Genomic DNA, 18,290 nt, shown 5'->3' on the forward strand with positions numbered 1-18,290 from the left:
AGTCGTTTTCTTCTTTACATTATAAACAGTCTTTATGGACACTCCAACTACTTTTGAAATCTCCTTTGGTGTGACGAGTGCATTCAGCAAATCACACACTCTTTGACGTTTGCTTTCCTGATTACTCATATGGGCAAAAGTTTGTGAAAAGGTATGGATAATAGTGTTAGGTATGATTATGACATCAATATATGTTTGGTTTCAAAACAACTGACGTAGTGCCTGCTGAGAAAAAACAACTAAATGTTCATTGTAAATTTTGCTTCCCCACCCTGTAATTTTCTGTTTTAGACTAGCATATAAAATAGAATAAGATACAGGTGTATTGAAGAGTATGACCTCCACTGGAATAAAGCAAACTGTTTACTAATGGTCCAGATTTAAAGGGGATTCAGTAGGTTCTAACTGCAGAAACATTACATTCACACACATTTTTAAATTCTTGGATAAGTACAAAAAAAAAAAAATGGATTGATGTTTGTATTACCTTAGATCAAAAGACCACATGATGATCTATTGAGGCAGAATCATGAACCATGACCTGAGACACAATTTTCTCCATTCTTATGAAATGTGATTAATTACAACCAAACTATAAGGATTTTCCCACTGGTTTTCTCTTGTTTCTGGAGGCATAGTCTCTGTGTGGTGGGATTTGTTGTTGTAATCTGATTAGAAAGGCTCTCATTAATTTGTAGTGACATTTGTACAATAATTTGACCATACCCAGATGAAGTAAACATTTGTGCAGTTCATGTTCCTGTATATTCAGCTGGGGTGTGGTGGACTTATTTGTCCCACCATGGTTTTACAGTAAACAAAAAGCATTTTTATACTCTGAAACAACTCCAAAACATCTGCGTAAATCAGATTCACTGCACATCAGAGTTCATAAGTAGACCCTCTACTCACAGACATACAGATATTTTTCATAATTTCATGAGTAGAGGCAAAACAGCACATTACACAAGCAATGTGAAGTAATGCTGACTAAACAGACAGATGATTAAATATTACGTTAAATGAACTGAGTTTATATTTACAGAAGGAGAAGGTCGTCAATTATACTCCATCATGTTCCTACAACAGCTCAGAATGGTCTTAGTCTTCTTCTTTTGTCTGTTTTATAGTCAATGGCGTCCAGTGTTAAGGTACATCACTATCACTGTCTGAGTGTGAGTTAATATTGCTAAACTAACGACAGAACAGAAACTACTGACTGAAGCAGGTATATAGTAAATTGCAGCTAGATGTCCTTAAACTTCACACACTGAACCTTTAATGACATTTGCAATGAATTCTGTTAGTGAGTAACATAATATAAAATGCTCGGATAACTTCAAGAATGTAGCACCTAATGCATCTACCTAAAGTCAGGTACACACTGTGTGATGTTAAGCAGATCCAGACCAAACATAACAAAGCGTAGCAATATCTTTCATCATAGACAAAATATGGTGGTCCTATTTGGCACAGTTAGATTACAGCTTACAGAGGACTGTGACCTGATCTTGCTACAAAAGACAATATGGGACTAAATTAACTAAACTTAACTACAACTAAACTAAACTATAACTAATTAAACAACTAAAAGGAAGTCTGCATAAAATGATGTATTAAAATAGTGCAACAGGTAAGTTTACAATATTGCTAAAAATACAATCCTCAACCATCTTTGTAAAGTTGTCATCTTGGCCTGTTTTCTTGAGTCATAACTATGTGTTTATTTTCGTCTTATGTCTCAGCTGTTGAGGTTTTATTCTATATATAAACACCACTTTTGTAACATCACAATCATTAGTTTAGCATTACTGCTTGCAGCTTCAGTGGCATAAGTAGACAATATGTACTGATGACATGTCAAACTGGCCAAAATGACTAGAACACCCAACAGATCGGAAAATATTGACTTTTTTTTTTTTTTTAACCTCCAAAACATGATTTAATTTCATAATGTTTATGAAACTGCTCTGAGCTCAACAAATATCAGATGAAGTGAGTCGTAGCCAGTTTTAACTTTAACATTTGCTTAATGACATTAATAATGACTTAATGATTCACAATCACCACTAATTTAACCACGATCACACCTGACTATGATCACACATGTCATTTAGCTTCTTTTGTGAAGGAACATGATTGTGTGACACTGACAGTGAAACAGGCCAAACTTGGTTTTTGTGAGGAAAATTACCTGAATCTCCTTCTGATGGCTCTATTCTATTGGTTATAGAACATAATGATAACTTTGTAGATATCTAATTCATTTTATGGGTATTTTAATGAAAAATGTTAAAAAAAAAAAAAAAAACATATTAAACCTCTTAAATATTCAAAGTGTTCTAATAATTTTGGCCATCACTGTGCATGAACACTTGCTTAAGAGATGGTGGCACATGTGTAGTGTGGTATTTAGTTGTTGAACCAAGATGAAGACCCACTTTTTACCACATCATTTTCAAAAGCATCACATTGGAGACAAAAAAAGTAAACAAACATGAAAATAAAACAATGTGAATTCATAGTTTCACTGTAAATCATTCTGTTTTCACTTATCTCTAAAGCACACATTGTTGCCTTGAAACTCAACCTTATCGAATTGAAGAATACATTTTTATTATATTAAATAACAATGTTGTAAATGTACTGCTCACTGTGCAGATATCCCTTTAACCCTCCGGTATCCAAGTGAGCATATTATACACACTTTGCATTTCATGTTATATGTTACATATTTTTCACAATTTGTATTAGGTTAGAATTCAAAAGTTGTTCATTTTTGCATGATTCTTAAAATTCTGACCCATCCACTAAAACCAGCACACTGAAAACAATAGAAAATGAGTGTTCCCTGAAGTGAACAAAAATATGTGCATTGGCACATTTCAGAAAATTTAACCTAGCGTCAAAAATAATAATGCATATTAACCAATGTTTTTAATCACTGATATATGCCAATCCAAATTATATGTAGTATATTGAAAAAAAATATTGTTTGTTTACATTACAAACATGACATTTAAAGGGATTTAAAAAAAATATGGCAGTTATTGAGTATTTGGTATTTTTGTTTACAGCTCAAGTTGGAAAAAAAAAAGCTAAAAACTGAAAAAAATGTTGATATTACTATAGCGCTGTGCAGATTACATTCTTTCGGTGATTAGAATGGCCTCTGGATACAGGAGGGTTAAGTAATCTTAAGAAAGTAACAGCACTCTATTACCACCTATACAAACTAACTGTAACTGAACGCACTTCCCCCCGTGTACTGCAAAGATCTAATCTTTTTCTCACAATTATATAAATAAATGGAAGGACACAAAGACAAAAAGTTGTTGATTGGAAAGCACTCTAACCAGAAATAGTTACATAAATTTAACTTCCTTCCCTTGACTTCCACAGTCATTTCTGGGAACTCCTGGAGGATGGTGTTACTAGCGGTCAAAGTCTTTGCCGTGCCTGCTGTAGTTGTTAAAGATGTTATTAGGATGTTTATTCAAGTGGAGCCTTCCCCTTTACTATTGTTTGTTTGTTCATATCAAACCATGTGTTTGCCTGCCCCTCAGTACCTGGAAATACAGCAAGTCATCTGTGAAGTATGCTGCTATTGGATACTGTCTAACCAAATATTTATCGAAGTGGGTGTTTCTTCGTTTTTGCATGAGAGTCTGAGTTGTGCTGACAGCGGGTGCTCACGTTCGGTAAAAGAAGTGATCTAGAGGATTGTTTGTTAGATGTGAGTGTGTTTATCCAGCTAATAAGAGGAGTCTTTCATTAGGGCTCCTTTCTGTGGCGAAGACAGGGAGGAGGAGGAGGAAGAGGAGGAGGGGACTCAATCTCTGTGCTAACACTGCCAAAAACCACAGCCTCCAAAGTACTGCTCTTTCTAGGAAATCCAGCTCTTTGAATAGCTCCTCGGGGGGGCATTTTAGGTCAAAAGCAAGGAGTGTAGGAGCATTGTATCCAGAATTTTTGATGAACGTGGATGGGGGAGTCCTTCCTTGCGGTTTGTCCACATGAAACTGCTTTCTGTTCACCTTTAAGCACTGACGACTACAATAATAAGATAATTTCTTGCATTTTTGTGCCCTTATATTAGCGATATAAACCGACAGATACAATTATTTCCATTGACTCCTTCTTCTCACCAGTGATAACAAAGTGACAGCATTGCATTTGCTCCTAACCCTTACAGTACCTTCATTGTCTCTCCCACAACAGAGATAAGGGACACTTTGTTTTTGTTTTCTGACCCCTAAGAGCCCCTCACAGTTCCAGCACGTCACACTTACGCCCACTGTGTAACAAAAACAGATTGGTGCGAGATCCAGATGCCCGCAACTGGTTCCCACAGTCCTCAGTGACATTTAGTGAACTCACATTTCTCGCTGCACTGAATATCTTTAACAGACAGGCACCTTGCAAGCTATACCACCCCCTACACACACACACACACACACCCCTCCAAAATGATCATTGTGTAAGAGAGACATTACATAAAATTCACGTGACTGCATGTGACCTACTGAGACCTCCGACCTGAACCACACATGGAGGGAACCAATAGAGAGACAGGATGGACTGATGAAAATGACTCCCACTGTAGCTGATTGATTTGTCTTGGTGTTGGCAGTGAGAAAATGGAAATAAGGATGGTTGTGGATGCTATTATGAAGTCAGTTGTAATTGTATTGGACATATACCGAGGAAGAAATCATGACTTTTAAGGGTATTTGTTACTGTCTGTCCTGTATGTCTGTTATGGTGTCAAATGGGCTTAGTTTTAAGCTAATGAAGGAGGTCAAAGGTCGACTTTATAATAATTTAGAGTAGAGCTGAAACCGATTAATCGATTAGGTGCTTGAAGCAAATGCAAAAATTCACGATTCAATTAATTGACTCGAATTGATTGAAGGGAAATTTTCTATTACAGTTTTTGTGAATTGAAGCTTCTTTGTGTGTCACAATAAGCGTCCGTGTGGAAAAACAACAATGGAACCAATGTTTAACAGCAGAGAAATGAAGGACACAAAGCTTTGATTCAGGACAATTGTGGTTGAATGATTTTTTTTGGATCACTTTGAGTCGATTAATCATTTCAGCTCTAATTTAGAGGTGATTCATTTAAATATTAGGAATCAGCAGTAACTTAGAATTTAAATTTAGATTTTATAGCAGGTGTCTTCTTTAGCGTTAAGTCGGGTACTACAAATGCCCTTGCATGGTGTTGTGTGTAGTATTACTTTTCTTTTTGATTAGTTTTTCATTTATTATGAGGAACTTCCTAATTTATACAATGCTGCAAAAGACAGAATGAATACACACTTGACACTGAACACAATTTACAAAACAACTGTTTATCCACTTGTTAAGCAATTGTGTCATTTCCCATTTCGTCGTCCTCGTCTGTTCACTCATTCATTTTCCAAACTGTGTAATCCTGTGGAAGGTTGTGGGGATACTGGAGCCGAGGCTGGGAGGGGTACACTCTGGATGTGTCATCATTTAAATATCTCTATAAAATAAATCCAATTTATTCTGCCACTTTTTATGTGATGATAATACGTTTGGTCCTAGCTAATGTTAGCACATTAGCTAACTAACATTAATCTCACTGCATGTTCAATTTTATATGCATTCCTCTAATTTTGGATAAAGCTTTCATGAGGTGTTTCACATCTTCATTGCTTAGTTTTACCACAAAAAAAGACTGCAAATTGTACTAACAAGAGTATTTGAGTTAAATCAATGAATTTAGCACAAAGGCGTAAGAACATTGGCTCCAAAATTATGCTCATGCAGATGTCTCCTAAACTTCTAATACCACTGTCACCTCCCGAGGACTTCAAAAAGCCCCATAAACTTACACTGAGCTTCTTTTGTAAAAACATTAAGTCAATAATTTTTTGTCTAGGACTCATTCTGGTCTGATCTGTTTCATTGGAAACCTCTAACAAGTGCTTTGGTGGTACTTATTTGAATTTTTAATCTGCTAGATTTTGTCAGATTTGAGTTCAGATAGAAGGTTTGCCATGTCAAGTTTTGATTGATGGGTCTGTGTTAACCACCTGCTGATCAGACTGTCAGAGTTGCAGTTTATTTGATATAATATTTTTTTTACAGGACAGACATCTCCACTGTAGTTGTGGTTAATGGTTCTGCTAACACGACTTAAAATGCTTTCAAATGCAGGAAGAACTTTACTGTCAGTAAGAGTGAGTAAAAAAGCACTAGGAGTGAGTGACCCCTGACCCCTCAGACTTCTGAAGTTACGCTCATTTTATCCAAATATGGTCACTTCTGGTTCCAAACAGCTAACATAGTAATGTCCAAATCACAAACTCAGAAACCAACAGCTGACATCATGGTTCCTCCAATAATAGTATAGTAATAACAGTATTATTTTTTAATATTTATTCATTTATCAATGTTTTGCTGCTGCTAATGTTAGTCTCTGATTTTGTGAACTATATCTGTTCAGGTCTGAGCTGGATCATTATGGGCATGTTGTGTAAAACTAGTCCTGTGGTTGGCCCCCTGAACAATGATGTCACAGCCCAACCATCCATCCATGTGAATTCCAGCAGCTGTTTGTAATTGTGCGAATGGGATTTCAGGAACGTTACATAAACTAAAAGTCAAAGCAGACCACTGGAGGCCAAATGTCTCTGCAGGCTTTGATGTCAGACAGGCAGAGGGCCTCAGCAGGTCCGCTGGTCTGTCTGTCTGCACCTCCCTGACCCAGGGCCTCAGAAGTCGATAAGGCTTCAGTGGCAAAACACTGTTGGTTTAAGGTATTTCCAGTAGCACAAGGTCACTTATGTAACTATTAGTGACAAGTGTGTTTACAATACGTCTGAATTTGCTTTCTGTTGAACCTGTTGAAACAGCATTTACATTAAAGTTTCACTGATATCAAAACAGTCAGACATCCATAATTTTGGACTAGTCACTCCTTTTTTGTGAGTTCCTAATAGCTGTTGTTGCAGATGATTAAAGTTTTTTGCTCATATAGGCCAAAGTCAAGTCCAAGGTCAAATACCAAAAATGCCACAGATTCCCATTTGTTTACATATTGGAAAACTAAAATAAATAAATATAATACCAATAAATAAAATCAAAGCCCATATGATTTGAATCTAATTCACCAAATACATGTTAAGTAGATCTAGTACGACAAAACATAACAAGGTAACACTGGAGAGGATTTTCTAAAAATCAATATATGCCAAGGTTCGTAACACATTTTGCTAAAGGTTTAACTGGAGTATCTTTGGACCATTGCTCCAGAATGTAAAATGAAATAATGAGTGGATTTGCTCACATTTCCATGATCAGGATCAATAGGTACAAGTGCAGGAAATAGGATTATATATCTATGAAACCAATGTGACCGCTGCCTTGGTGAAGGCTTGCATTCTCCGAGTGCTTTTTGGCTGACAAACTAGATTAGTGAGTAATTAGTGAGTACTCAGTGTGGAAACTGAGAATGAATCTGGATAATTTGGAAAACTGCACCATAGCCAATGTACTCCACTAAAATGCCTAAAATAAAATAAATGAATTGTAATTTTATAGACATTTTTTTGTGCTTTTTGTCGTTTTAGGTATAGATAAATAAGACATTTTGACATTGTTTGAGATTTAAATATGTCTGCTTGATGTCTAGAAAAATTAGGAAAAATATGATGTAGCTGGGATAGGCTCCAGCTCCAGCGACCCCCATGACCCTAGTGAGGATAAAGGGGGTTCAGATAATGAATAAATGAATGAATGATTCTTCTAAACTTGACTAAAGTTAACTGCGTTATGTTTAATCAAATAAAACTGCTCACTGTTCAAAGACACTTTATTTGCAAGATGCATTGGTTATTTATAGCCCATTATTCAGCCAACTTTGAAATCAGATAAAATGTGTGTCAAATAATTTAAAAGAAGTTAACAATGAAACCAAGGAAACTATTGTATAGAAAGAAATGATCAAATGCATGTCTGCTACACCTACTCTGCAACATCAGTCAAAGTTTCACTCCATGACACTAACAAACTTATTATTCATTCTGTCTCTTACTTTTTTGCTCTTCAGGTAACTGGGGTGGAATATGCTCACGCTACACGACCCTACGTGATGGTCGCTCCTCCACACTGAACACCGGACTGATCACAATTCAGAACTACGGACAGTTCCTGCCGTCTCGACAGGTCCAGCTGACCCTTGCTCATGAGCTCGGACACAGCCTGGGATCTCCGGTCAGTCAAGTACATCGACACTAAGATTCATTGACATGATCCAATGTAGAGTCTGCTATTAGGTGCATCTGTGTCTGTGTCAGCAGGAATATGACAGTAAAAGAGGATAAATAGATTATGTCGCTGCAGGTGTATGGTCTACAGAGAAGGTCATTCACAGATGGAATCATGACATTAAAGATCATGCAAGTTTGTTTAAAGGAGAAATAACAGAAATTCTCAGTGAAAGACTTTCTTTAGTAGAAGTACAGATATTTCTGTATAAAAAGACTCCGGTAAAAGTTGAAGTACTTATCCAACCTCTTCAGTTACAAAAAAAAGTGAAAAAGTACAAACACTGAAAAGTAAAAAGGTGAAATGTAGCTTTTGTGCTAAAGATAAGTGACTTAAGAGTCTACACATCAAATCATGATTAAATGACAACAATATTTATGATATAAAAGACCATGTTCCCCAAATGATGAACACTGAATTTGATCCAAGATGCAAATCACTTGAAACATTATGACACCTCACTTTACCAGTAGTGTCTTTTGCATTGGTTTTGTCTTTTTGAATAAGAAGATTTCACACATTTTGATGTTATGTTGTGAAATCAGCATGCATTGGCTGTCACAAGAATAAATCAAAGTATCAAAGTGCAAAATAACTACATCTTTGTGGATTGGTTTGGTTTGGTTTGGATTGGTTATGCAACACATCTGAATTATTGTTTTTTCTTTAACATGTCAGCTTTGGATGTGTGTAAAATCTGTTTAAGTTTCACCCTAAACCCATGCTGTGTGTAACTAGCACACATGTGTGGGTCTCTGGACACCAGGGTCCACACACGTGCTAATTAAACACAGTGTGGGCTGTGAACTGAATGATAATCCAACATTTCAGACTTACCTCACATATTCTCACACGGCATACCAACTGTTTTCTATGCACCGGAACAAATTCTCTGTGAATGATTCACTTATGTGGGCATTATAGACCTTGGTCTGTATTGACTGGCCCCATCCTTGGATAATCTGAAATACAGGATCTCATTTTTCCCCCTCTCTCCACAGTTATTCACTGTTTATTCCTGTACGTACCACCTCAACCACCTCCTCCACCCCCATCATAACTACACATTGCCTTTGTGTGCACACAAATACATCTGCCTGCATCCATGTGTGATGGGCGCCAACACCTACAACCTTTCTCCCACTGCCCGAAATGCCAGCACCCCTCTGTCTCCTTTCACCCTGCACTCTGTTATTCACACTTCCTCACACCAAAGAGCCCTCTGAGGCGTTCCTCAGCAGATTAGTTCTGCTATGTCAGTCCTCAGCTTTTTATAAATGACCCTATATGTTCTCCTACTCCAGCCCTGGTATCCCAGCTCCTGTGACAGACATGTTTCATTATCTCCAGACTAGTCAGAGTGCAAGAAGAAATGAAGAGCTAGAGGTATACGCTGAAGCTTTGGATTTGCAGTAGGCACGGTCAATAGAAGAAACGGATGAGCTCTAATGCAAAGTGAATGCTGTGTAAAGAGCTGCTTTAGCCTTTGGCCTACATCCCTTGGTTATATACATTTCAAATGTTTTTCTTTATGCAGAACAGTTGTACATTTTTTTTAAAGATCTTCAATGCATGACAGGATAACAGGAAATGAAGGAGAAATATAGTAATATGCAATAAAAGTCCCAGATGTTGCAGCTGATAGTTACCAATTCTCACGCTGTTGTGCTTGACCACAGTACTGAGGAAGATCTGCAGTTGGCCCCCAAGTGCCTTCAATGGCAGCTCACTGCTCCTAATGTGTGCAAATGCTTATGCTAGGTATTGTGTTTATTAGGATGGGTAAATAGTGAAAAAAAAAAAAAATCTCCAAATACAACAATACTGCAGAGGTTTGTCCCTTCAAATTATTTTATTCTATTTCCATGATAAATATCAATATGCACCTCTCAAAACACACTTTGTGTGTTACAGAGTAAAGCAGATTTTTAGTGAGGCTTTCTCCAAGATGAAAAAATTTGTTATGGTTCTAATATTTGTCATTTTCTTGGCTGATTGTTTGTCGTTATAGTGGCCTAATTGTACCTCATTTAACAATTTAGTGTAAGGCTCTGATGTCCTGACAATGTATTAACCTCCTAAGACCCAGGAAATGTCAGCAAAGTACAAGCTTTTTTTGTTTTTTATTAAATAAGTGCCTATATTGGAAACATCATGTTGTAACAGTGTTTTCAGATGCAGTTTTCAAAATTTTTATGGAATGTTTTTTGTGGTGGACAGTTTTCTTTTCTTTCTTTTTTTTGTATAAAGTTGTGAAACTCTTATACATAAATGTGGACAGAAAACCCATAGCTGGGTTTTGGGAGGATAAGATTCAAAGTTCAACATACCCCACAGATTGCTCATTTTATACCATTTCTGTATCCTCCTGGTTACCTCCGCCAAGGAGGTTATGTTTTTGCCAGGGTTTGTTTGTCTGTCTGTCTGTCTGTTTGTCTGTCCGTTAGTGTGCAACATAACTCAAAAAGTTATGGACAGATTTTGAAGAAATTTTCAGGGTTTGTTGGAAATGGGATAAGGAAGAAATGATTAAATTTTGGTGGTGATCGGGGGTGGGGGGGCCCACGGGGGGGGCCACTGATCAGCCTTGGCGGAGGTCTGCGCTCTCCGAGTGCTTCTAGTTTTCATCTCCATTCAAAATGACCAGTTCTGTTGCTTTATGCAAATGAGCTGCTGCAGACCACACCCCTTTCATGTCAGAGCCATGGACACCATCACCTACACCAGCCATAACATTATGACCACTGACAGGGAAGTGAACATGAAGCCCTTGAAGGTGATGTGTTGGAACCAGCTGGTCTGCAGCGGTTAGTACCTGAGAATAAGGGACCTAATGATGGACAACTCAGTTTCAATGCAAGCAAGTGGGATCTGTGGGGTGTGATGAACAAACAAATCAGGTCCACAAAGATCCAGTCACAACTTACCAGACTTAAAGGATCTGCTGCTAATGTCTTATTACCAGCACAGCATATGTTCAGAGGTATAGGGGACAGTGGTGTTGTGGTCCCTGAAGAGGTGGGTATGCAGGACTTGCAGCTGACGTCACTGGTCATGTGATTGTTGTTTACACCGCCATATTGGTAGGCACGCTATCTGGATCCAGAAAGTCAGAACTGTTGCTTTATATCGTGTTTTTCTTTGGACTCGTGTTTGCGTGTTTTGTTATTTGTGAGTATGTCTGCTTGTGATAAAGGCACCATAGATGAGTTTCTATGTTTACTAACAACAGTGATGCACACGCAACTCGGAGGCAAAAACACGAGTACCAGCTCCAGCCGGCTCACATCAGCCGTACACCTCCAGGCTCTGCCCCGGAACTCGTGAACGAGCCGATATGTTCACTCTAAAATGGTCCATGAACTGTCTCTGTCCAAAAGCTGATCCCATCTTCTCTTTCATGGCCGCATAATTACCTCTGCCAAGGAGGTTATGTTTTTGCCAGGGTTTGTTTGTCTGTTTGTTTGTTTGTTTCTTTGTTTGTCTGTCCGTTAGTGTGCAACATAACTCAAAAAGTTATGGACAGATTTGGATGGAATTTTCAGGGTTTGTTGGAAATGGGATAAGGAAGAAATGATTAAATTTTGGTGGTGATCGGGGGTGGGGGGGCCCACGGGGGGGCCCATTTCCAACAAGCCCTGAAAATTTCATCCAAATCTGTCCATAACTTTTTGAGTTATGTTGCACACTAACGGACAGACAAACAGACAGACAAACAAACAAACAAACAAACAAACCCTGGCAAAAACATAACCTCCTTGGCGTGGGGGGGGCCCACAGGGGGGGCCACTGATCAGCCTTGGTGGAGGTCTGCGCTTTCCGAGTGCTTCTAGTTTGACTTGACCTCTTCGGGAAGGCTGTCCCATAGTAGAAAAGCAGACTTGCACAGACAGGTGGGGAGTATTGTCACCAGCTCCAGCTGAACTCAGTGGTGTCGCCTGCCGTAGCTCCGACTGCCACTTCCAGCTGCTTCACCCAGCTGAGGAAACTCTGGCTGCCATCACCGGCAAATGGAGCAGGTAGACCCACAATCACTCTCTCTCTATAGGGTGATAGGCCAGGGGAAGCCCTCCTGGTAGGTTTAAAGGGGTCTGCATCACCGTACCACATGATGACAATAGAGGGTATGCACGTGATGTCACCGCTAGCGGAAGTCACCGCGGTTCTGTCCACTGAGTGGCAGAAAGAGGGAGATGAGTAGCGGCTTTGGCTTGAATACTGCGAAAACTTTAGAACAATCTAAAAAATGGGGAAGAGCTGTTGTGCCATTGATTGCACAAGTAGGTTTAAAAAGCACTCGGAGCTATCGTTTTAGCGGCGACCTAAAGCCAAAGACAGAAGAAGCAGATGGATTGCTGCAATTCATAGAAATAACTGGAATCCACGCAACAAAACCTGGATTTGTGGTTGCCATTTCGTGTCAGGTAATGTTAATGTATGCTGTATTCTTGCGTAAAATTATACCTTAAATTACATATTGTTTTGGCTAACGTTACTCCTGAGTAAAGCTCTTAATGTTAGCATCTGTCATTTAGTTCTATATTTCATGACTGAAACATTTTTGTCTTCAATTGTGCGATTCTGAACCTTGTGTTCTACATGATTTGTAAACTAGCTTAAACTGAGGCTAACCTAGTTTTCCAAATAAGGGGGTACTCTGGCACAAAGCTGTTGTATCTGTGTTGTATCAAGTATTTGATGTTAACTCTACTTAAATCTCCACAGTACCAGTAGATCATCCACTCACTTAGGTCAATACTAAGGGTTCAACTCCAGTAAATCAGTGGTGAACTGTGAGCACTACTGCTGGGCCTTTACCTTGGCAATCACTGCCAAGAAAATACGTCTGCACTGACATAAAACCTCAAAAACAATAGTATGTTTAATTGAAAGCACTCACCAGCTGTAATCCTCTAATTAACGATGACGAGGATGTCAACAACTCTTTGGCTTTTGTATGCTTTCAGCCTTTGCATTGGGGATTTTCCTGGTGTTGAAATCAGGTTCATATAAATGTCAAGATACGTGATTTCTGTCCACATATCAATGTTTGTAGACCACTTGTTGTTTGGTAGTTGTATGGATCAACGTCGAGTCCAATTGTCTTTAATTTCATGTTATATTCCACATTTTTCCCGGTCCGGCTGTAGTTACTGCTATGCTCCACCATGTTGAGCTGGTTTGTTTTTGCCACTCAGTCTGACTTAGAGGGGCGTGGCCCAGGGGGGAAGTGACATATGTGCATTCCCTCTATTCTTTTTTTTCCACGCCGCTAAGCGCCACAGGCACGCAGGCTAATTATACTGAGAAACTTCGCTAACTGCGGTAATAACTATAAACAGCGGTCGGCAGAACAGAACCGCCACTGCCACCAGTGGAACTGAGCGGTCTTTCTGCCTAACTTATAACTGGTGAAAGCTAAGTAATAAACAGCACACAGGAGTTTAGCAGGTCCATCGTTTAACACGCTACGAACTCGATGTGACTTCCGCCTCCAAGACTTGATGTATGCATACGTCACATGAAACTCATCTATTGCAACCAACCGCAACACATGTGGTTACTATGATCACACTGCTTAAAGCTTTATGTTATTGTAGATCTACACAAGAGAAAGATAAATATCACCAACAATGGGCAATTGTACGATCCAAGGAAAGCTTGCCTACCAATATGGCGTCGTAAACAGAAAACCACGTGATCGTGTGACATATGTGCAAAACTTGAATACTCTCAATTATTGCCTTTTGTTTTTTTAAGTAGTCCAGAAATGCTTTAGAAACAGTGACATGTAAGACTACTCTATATAGTTTACCCAAAAATCTGTCATTAGTATTTGTTCACTATTCTAAAATTATCAGGACTTGATGAGGAGCGGTTTGTAGGCTTTCCTGGTCACACAAGCAGCTGCATGAATGTAAATGTACTCAACATGAGGCAAACACAGTATTAGGCAGATGGTTGTAAGTTACAGTCCTACAAATGCTTGATTTGACTGAGATCTGGTTGTCCTTTTGTTTGGTACTATTCACTGCAGACAAGGAACACCCAACAGGACCTGTGGTTTTGGAAATCGTCTAACCATCACAATTTGGCTGTGGTCAAAGTCACTCAAACCCTTATGTTTCCCATTCTGCTGCTTCTAACATATAAACTTTGAGGACTAATTGCTCACTTGCTACTTGATATATCCCACCCCACCTGTTAATGGTGTTGTCTGATCGGTGATGCAGACCATGTGAGGCGGCGTTGATGTTTCTGATGGACGTGATGTGTCATGGAGGATTTGATGAACTAAAGGACTGACCTCACAAATAACAGATATTTAAACAGCTCATTCCAAAATTATTTATCTAAAAGGGGCTGTGTTTATTTTTCACTTAATTAGCATTTTGATACTTAAACATTATTTTTAAAGCATCCAAACATGTTTTGCAATGAAAAAAACAACTAAACTTTCCCAATATGTGTCTTTAAATAGCACCAAGCCACAAGCCACAACACCGCAGGTGTTGGAGATGTAAACAGGAAATGTGTAACTGAACAGAGTGGGGTTTTTTTTTTCGTTTTTTTTTTTGCCTTTGTTTGACGAAGACAGGACATGTGGGAAAGAGATTATGGGAGTGATGTGCAGTAAACCATCTATCTAGATGGGAATGAAACCAGGAACTTACTAGTGGGTCATTCCATGGCAATTCAACCAGTGGTCCCCACATGACCCCCTCAGAAAATTCTGAAAAAATTCACCCTTGTTCACCTACCACATAAACGAACACTTCCAAAATTTTAATGTCATATCTGTAATAGTTTAGCAGTTACAGTCCTTTAAATTTTTTTTTTTTTTTTTTTTTTTTTTTTTTTTTTTTTTTTTTTTTTTTTTTAAATTTTGCAAATTTGCTTTTCGGCCAACTTTGAGGAGCTAATTCTCCTTAGGTATTCAAGCCACACTGCTGAAACTTATTGTCTGTGGTGAAATCCCCCTGAAAAGACCATATTTTGCATCAAAATAATTGTAGGTGCCTTCATGTTTGGTCCATGAGGCCTTGAAATCAGCCAAAAAGGCTAATTCTTCAAATTGTCCTCTCTCTTCAGGCTTGCACTGTGCCATAATGGATGAATGTAGAGACTTAATTTTTTTTGCATGGATTCTTATGGTCAAGATGCAACAATATACTACAAAAAGACTACATTTCAATGAAAAGTGTTGCTGTGAGGCAATGAATAAAATGAGTCGATTTCAATTTTTCACAAAAATACTCTTTATTTGAGCACCCAAATTACCATGTGGCCAGTTAATGAAAATTTTGAAATTTTTACCATGTCTTCATATATGTTTGAAGATGTTGTGCATAAAATTTTTAGCTTTGGGATAGAACTGGTTCTATTTTTAATAGTTTTTTTACTGCATGACTATATTTTCTTCAAATTGTATACAAACGTAGGTGTAAATGGCATTTTTAACAGTAGAATGGCATTGATTATTGCACAAGTTATGATAATACTTGAGATATTTAAACTAGGGTGTGGAACTGTATGATGGGTCAGACAGAATAATTATAGATTTCCCAGAACTGGCTCAGGTTGATGCCTGTAGTAGAGACTTCTGGGAAATTGGATGGAGCTGGTCAGTTGACCCAGTTTCACCAGGGTCAATGACATAAATGGAGCTAAGATTTCCCAGAACTTTTTTGATGCTGGCCAGCCTAATTTTGGGATTTCTATTCATAATCCTGAACAAACTTGTTCATCGTGGAGGGAAAATGTGTTGTTGGATTGATCTTAAAGGATGAATGTGTAATGGGTCTAGTACAAAGGCTGAACCCAAATGCAAGACCAGAACGCAGATGACCAATTGAGAGTGTTTATTAAACACAATCACAGTAGGAAAAACACAGTACAGAAATATTGACACGTCTATGAAGGCGTGTGATTCAGGACTCTTCGTCCGGGCTGTGAGCTGGGAATATGGATGGTCAGCACGGCCGAGCCGGAGGATTCCCGTCAACACCCCAACTAGGGCAAAACAGAGGATAGTCAAAAAACAAGCCAGGTCATACACAGGAGGGCAATTCAGGAGGCAACGGGACATGAGGGATAGGCTACTCACGGTCAAAGTCCAGGCGAGGGTCGAAACACAAGGTAACACGTTGGAGGCTGAGGTAAACAGGGAACAGGCAGAATCAGGAGTCGGATGAATGAACCAGGTCAGAACCAGACGAGCAGGCAGACGAGGGACAGGCAGAATCGGTGGTCGGAAGGCAAAACGGGTCAAGACGGGTCAAGACGGGCAGACAGACTGACAGGTATCCAAAACGCTGGTAAGTGAGCACACAAAGGTAGAACACAAACTGGCAAAGGAACAGGGGAAAACACAGGGTTTAAATACACAAGAGGGCGGGAAGACAATTGGACACAAGTGGAGATAATCAGGGAGGAGTCAGGTAATCAGGAGCAGGTGAAACAATCAAGGAGGGAAAGTAAAGACACCAGACATGACACAAGAGGGAAACTTAACAAAATAAAACAGGAAATGACAGACAAAACAGAAAAGACAGACACAGTCTGGGAGCAGACATGACAGAATGTCACAGAAAGACATTATCAAGACAAACAGGCTTTCTGAAAATTGGTGATTCAGGGAAATCTTTGTTCCATTTATGTCATTGACCCTGGTGAAATTGGGTCAACTGACCAGCTCCATCCAGTTTCCCAGAAGTCTCTACTACAGGCATCAACCTGAGCCAGTTCTGGGAAATCTATAATTATTCTATCTGACCCATCATACAGTTCCACACCCTAGTTCAAATATCTCAAGTATTATCATAACTTGTGCAATAATCAATGCCATTCTACTGTTAAAAATGCCATTTACACCTACGTTTGTTTACAATTTGAAGAAAATATAGTCATGCAGTAAAAAAAAAAAAAAAACTATTAAAACTAGAACCAGTTCTATCTCAAAGCTAAAATTTTGTGCACAACATCTTCAAACATATATGAAGACATGGTAAAAAATTTCAAAATTTTCATTAACTGGCCACATGGTAATTTGGGTGCTCAAATAAAGAGTGTTTTTGTGAAAAATTGAAATTGACCCATTTTATTCATTGCCTCACAGCAGCACTTTTCATTGAAATGTAGTCTTTTTGTAGTATATTGTTGGATCTTGACCATAAGAATCCATGCAAAAAAAACATTAAGTCTCTACATTCATCCGTTATGGCACAGTGCAAGCCTGAAGAGAGAGGACATTTTGAAGAATTAGCCTTTTTGCCTGATTTCAAGGCCTCATGGACCAAACATGAAGGCACCTACAATTATTTTGATGCAAAATATGGTCTTTTCAGGGGGATTTCACCCCAGACAGTAAGTTTCAGCAGTATGGCTTGAACACCTACGGAGATATAGCTCCTCAAAGTTGGCCGAAAAGCAACTTTGCAAAATTAAAAAAAAACAACAAAAAAAAGCAATAATTTTCAAAGGGCTGCATTTGCTAAACTATTACAGATGTGACATAAAAATTTTGGAAGTGTTCGTTTATCTGGTAGGTGAACAAGTGTGAATTTTTTCTGAATTTTCTGAGGGAGTCATGCGGGGCACTTTCTGAAATCTGGTTGATTTGGGATGGAATGACCCTGGTCTTTGGTATTTTAATGACTCACCAACAGGTTGTTCTTCAGAATATGTTGTTAAGAGAATATTTAATTGCATCTGGGGGTTTTTTGTTTGCTTTTGGGTTGTTTTTTTGGTTACTTTAGCTTCAGTTAGTAATTCATAATTAGTTCTATTTCATAACAGCATAGCCATGATGACAGCAAAACAACGAAAACAACAATACATTCACTATATAATAAATAGACAACTATAAATCTACCATTGAGAAACAAGCCCTACATCTGCTGTGTCATGCTTCTCCATGAACCCAAAGCTACAAATACCCAAATAACCAAAAAAAACATGTTCTGTCCACATGTGCCATGTATTGA

At 38.6% G+C, this 18,290-nt stretch overlaps 1 protein-coding gene across 1 annotated transcript in view; it reads left to right on the top strand.

Moving 5' to 3' along the window:
- LOC115417398 (disintegrin and metalloproteinase domain-containing protein 10) overlaps positions 1-18,290 on the top strand; it is a 68,509-nt gene that overhangs the window by 38,910 nt on the left and 11,309 nt on the right. The window contains exon 9 of the mRNA XM_030131298.1: positions 8,087-8,250. Within this exon, the coding sequence (XP_029987158.1) occupies positions 8,087-8,250 (164 nt within the window). The remainder of the gene's footprint in view (positions 1-8,086; positions 8,251-18,290) is intronic.

This window comes from Sphaeramia orbicularis, chromosome 4, assembly GCF_902148855.1.
Source record: "Sphaeramia orbicularis chromosome 4, fSphaOr1.1, whole genome shotgun sequence".
NCBI classification, from domain to species: domain Eukaryota; kingdom Metazoa; phylum Chordata; class Actinopteri; order Kurtiformes; family Apogonidae; genus Sphaeramia; species Sphaeramia orbicularis.